This window comes from Tupaia chinensis, unplaced genomic scaffold (assembly GCF_000334495.1).
Source record: "Tupaia chinensis unplaced genomic scaffold, TupChi_1.0 Scaffold000704_1, whole genome shotgun sequence".
Classification (NCBI taxonomy): Eukaryota; Metazoa; Chordata; class Mammalia; order Scandentia; family Tupaiidae; genus Tupaia; species Tupaia belangeri.
Window position 1 is genome coordinate 1,872,711 of NW_006160227.1, and position 3,067 is coordinate 1,875,777.

The following is a 3,067-nucleotide window of genomic DNA, read 5'->3' on the forward strand; positions in this document are numbered from 1 at the left end:
TGACGCCGTCCCCCCGTCCTGGGCGCCCTCCCCTGTCCCAGCTCCCTGGCAGCCCCGGCCCAGCCAGCAGCTCTTTCCCAGTCCCTCCTTCAGGCTCAGGCGGGGCGGCCTCGCACGGCCCTGGGCTTGGATCCCAGCTCCACCGCCTCCTAGCCAGGTCTCCCTTTCCTTGCGCCTCAGTGCCCCCTCTGTGAGTGAGGACACTGCTTCAGTGTGTGCTCAGCCCAGCCTATGGCAGCCATGTTTAGTAGTAGTAGTACTACTATATTATTTATTTTTTAATTTGCGCAAGGGCATGGTGCTCAGCAGAGACAGAGAGGGAAATTGAGAAAGCACCCTCCAGGGAGATGGTCACGCTACAGTCCCTTCTGCATCTCTCCCTCCTTTCGGGATTTTGGCCACATGCACATGTGTGTCCAGGTCTAGGACTCCAGCCCCGGGGTCGGCCATCGCCCCCTTAGCCGCCACTGCGTGTGCTGGCCCGGTGCGTTACTGCCCTTCCTGCCCGGTCAGCGGTCCTGCCGAGCACTGTCTGAATGTCCGGGCAGGTGACAGCTGTGGGTGTCTCTGTAGGCCCCTGTCCTGCTTTGCCACAGTTGGGAGCCCCAGGCCCAGAGACCCCTCCCCGCCCGCCAGGATGGCCGCCCAGCCAGGCCCTGGGAGGGCGCATGCCCATTGCTGGCGTGGCCCTCGGTGTTCCGCAGGAGCTGGTGCCCTTGTGCTACCGCTGCTCCACCAACAACCCCCTGCTCAACAACCTGGGCAACGTCTGCATCAACTGCCGCCAGCCCTTCGTCTTCTCCGCCTCCTCCTACGGTGAGTCCCTGGCCGGCAGGCAGTCGGCGCGCTGTGGCACGCCCTGCTGACACAGGCACCGTCGGGTCCCCAGACCTGAGACCCCCTCAGCCCGGCGTGGGGTCCTGCACTCAGGACACCCTGGAGTGGGGCTGCTGGCCGTGCACTCAGGCCTGGAGCCTGCTACCCCTGCCCAGGGACTGGGCGTGGGCCTGTCCCCTCAGAGAGGAGGCCCTCAGCGGCCCACGCGTTCTGTGTGCTTGCCCCACCCCTCGCACATGCACAGACCAGGCGTCCTGTGAGCACCTCCCCGCGGACGCTCCGTGAGGCCGCCCGCTCCCTGTGCCCCCAGAGGTGCTGCACTTGGTGGAGTTCCACCTGGAGGAGGGGATCACGGATGAAGAGGCTGTCGCCCTCATCGACCTGGAGATGCCCCGGCACACGCGGGAGAGCAAGTGGCAGGAGACCATGGGCAGCGGTATCCTGAGACAGGCTGTGCCAGGGCAGCACGGGATGGCCAGAGGGCTGGCCAGGGCAGGCCCAGGCCCACAAGTGGCACGTGGCACCTGCCGCCTCTGTCTTCCTGTGCCTCGTCCCCATGGGGCCTCCCAATGGGGGCCGTGCTCTGGCCACTCCCAGCTGGTCAGGGCCAGCAGTACATGGTGTCCTTATTGACCCTGCCCTTCTGGTCAGATCACTTGCAAGTGACAGAAACCACAGCTCAGAGGGCTGAGCCGGCAAATGGGTGTGGGGGAGCCCAGCCACAGGGTAAGCGCGAGGGTCTGGGGCCTGCTTCGCAGGGTGGGGGAGCCCAGCCACAGGGTAAGCACAGGGGGTCTGGGACCTGCTTCACAGGGTGGCGGAGCCTGCTCTGGTCCTCCTGGCTCTCCGGTCCTCCGAGTGGCATCCTTCTCAGGCAGCACCACCTTGTCCCCGTGCGCAGGGACAGAAGCGCCTACCAGCACTGCCCGTCCCGGCCCCCATCAGCCCCGCAGCCCAGAAGCATTGACTCTTAATGCAGACCCCAGGGCTACCTTGTCGGGACCACTTGGCCATGGCCCCACCTCGGCTCACCCCTCTGGCCAGGAGGGTGGACTGTACTCATGGTCCAGGCCTGGGGCCAGCGCTTGCCGCCCAGCTACGGGAGAGGCATGTCATGTCCAGGGCCATCAGCAGGCCCAGTGGGCTGAGGGTCTGCATTTCCAGCAAGGCCCTAGGTGTCGCCCCTGGGCCCTGGGCCACATTCCAAGGAGTAGAGAGGGAGGAACCCCTGGAGCCGTTGGCTGTGGATGGAGGCAGTCTGCCGGCCACACTGTAGGCACTCACTCGTCCAGGGGGGCTGGCCTGTGGATGACCCCTGGGGCCTTCTCCTGGGAGAGTTCCGCCTGCTTCTCTTCAGGGGGGCTCATCCACCTGAGCTGGAGGAGAAGGGTCCAGGGCCCTCCGGGCTAGTCTGGCCCCCCTCAGGGTCTGAGGGGCCAGGAGCCGTCCTGCTCCGTGAAGCCCGGCCTGCAGCCCACGCGGTGACACTGAGTGTTCCTCCAGGACCCTCCAGGCCCAGCCTTTCTGGTCCACACGCAGCTGACAGGCCTCTGCCCACGTGGGGCTTCAGGCTGGGTGGTCCACGGGAGCCACGGCGCAGGCAGGGGAGGGGGAGGACAGCAGAGTCCACAGAGCTCTCCCCTACCACCCCCCGGTCCCTGCACTGGGCCGTGTCCCCGACTTCCCTCCATCTGGAAACCTGTTCGGCGGCCCCTGCGCTCTCCCAGGGTTGGCTCCCCGTGGGTGGACGGCAGGGCCTGTTTCTACCAAGTGTCAGGGTCCATCCTTGACCAGAGCCTTCCAGACACCCAGACTCTGCGGCTAGATGAGACCATGGACTCCATGGGAGAGGACGACCCCTTCACGGCGAAGCTGAGCTTCGAGGTGGGGCGCTCCTCCGAGCGGTGGGCTACCACGGTCAGCCAGTGGGAGGGTGGCTCAGGCCTTCTGCGCATAGGGCCCTCAGCTGGTGGACGTGGCCAAGGATTTTGGGGCAACCGAGGCGGGGCAGGAGCCCGTCACTGTCAGGCCCTGGGCTGTGGGTGGTGGGGTCCACACCAAGGCCCCACCTGCTGAGCGAGGGCACGGGTGCCCTCCTTCCCTCCCGCCCGGCCCACAGCAAGGCGGCTCGGAGTTTGTGCCCGTGGTGGTGAGCCGCTCGGTGCTGCGCACCATGAGCCGCCGGGACGTCCTCATCAAGCGCTGGCCCCCGCCCCTGAAGGGGCAGGAA

At 66.6% G+C, this 3,067-nt stretch overlaps 1 protein-coding gene across 1 annotated transcript in view; it reads left to right on the forward strand.

Moving 5' to 3' along the window:
* Nucleotides 1–3,067, forward strand: part of IFT122 (intraflagellar transport 122) — a gene marked incomplete in the record, with an annotated part of 100,738 nt that overhangs the window by 95,324 nt on the left and 2,347 nt on the right. The window contains 4 exon segments of the mRNA XM_014592486.2: nt 705–816; nt 1,148–1,273; nt 2,642–2,721; nt 2,957–2,974. Coding sequence (XP_014447972.1) covers nt 705–816; nt 1,148–1,273; nt 2,642–2,721; nt 2,957–2,974 — 336 coding nt within the window.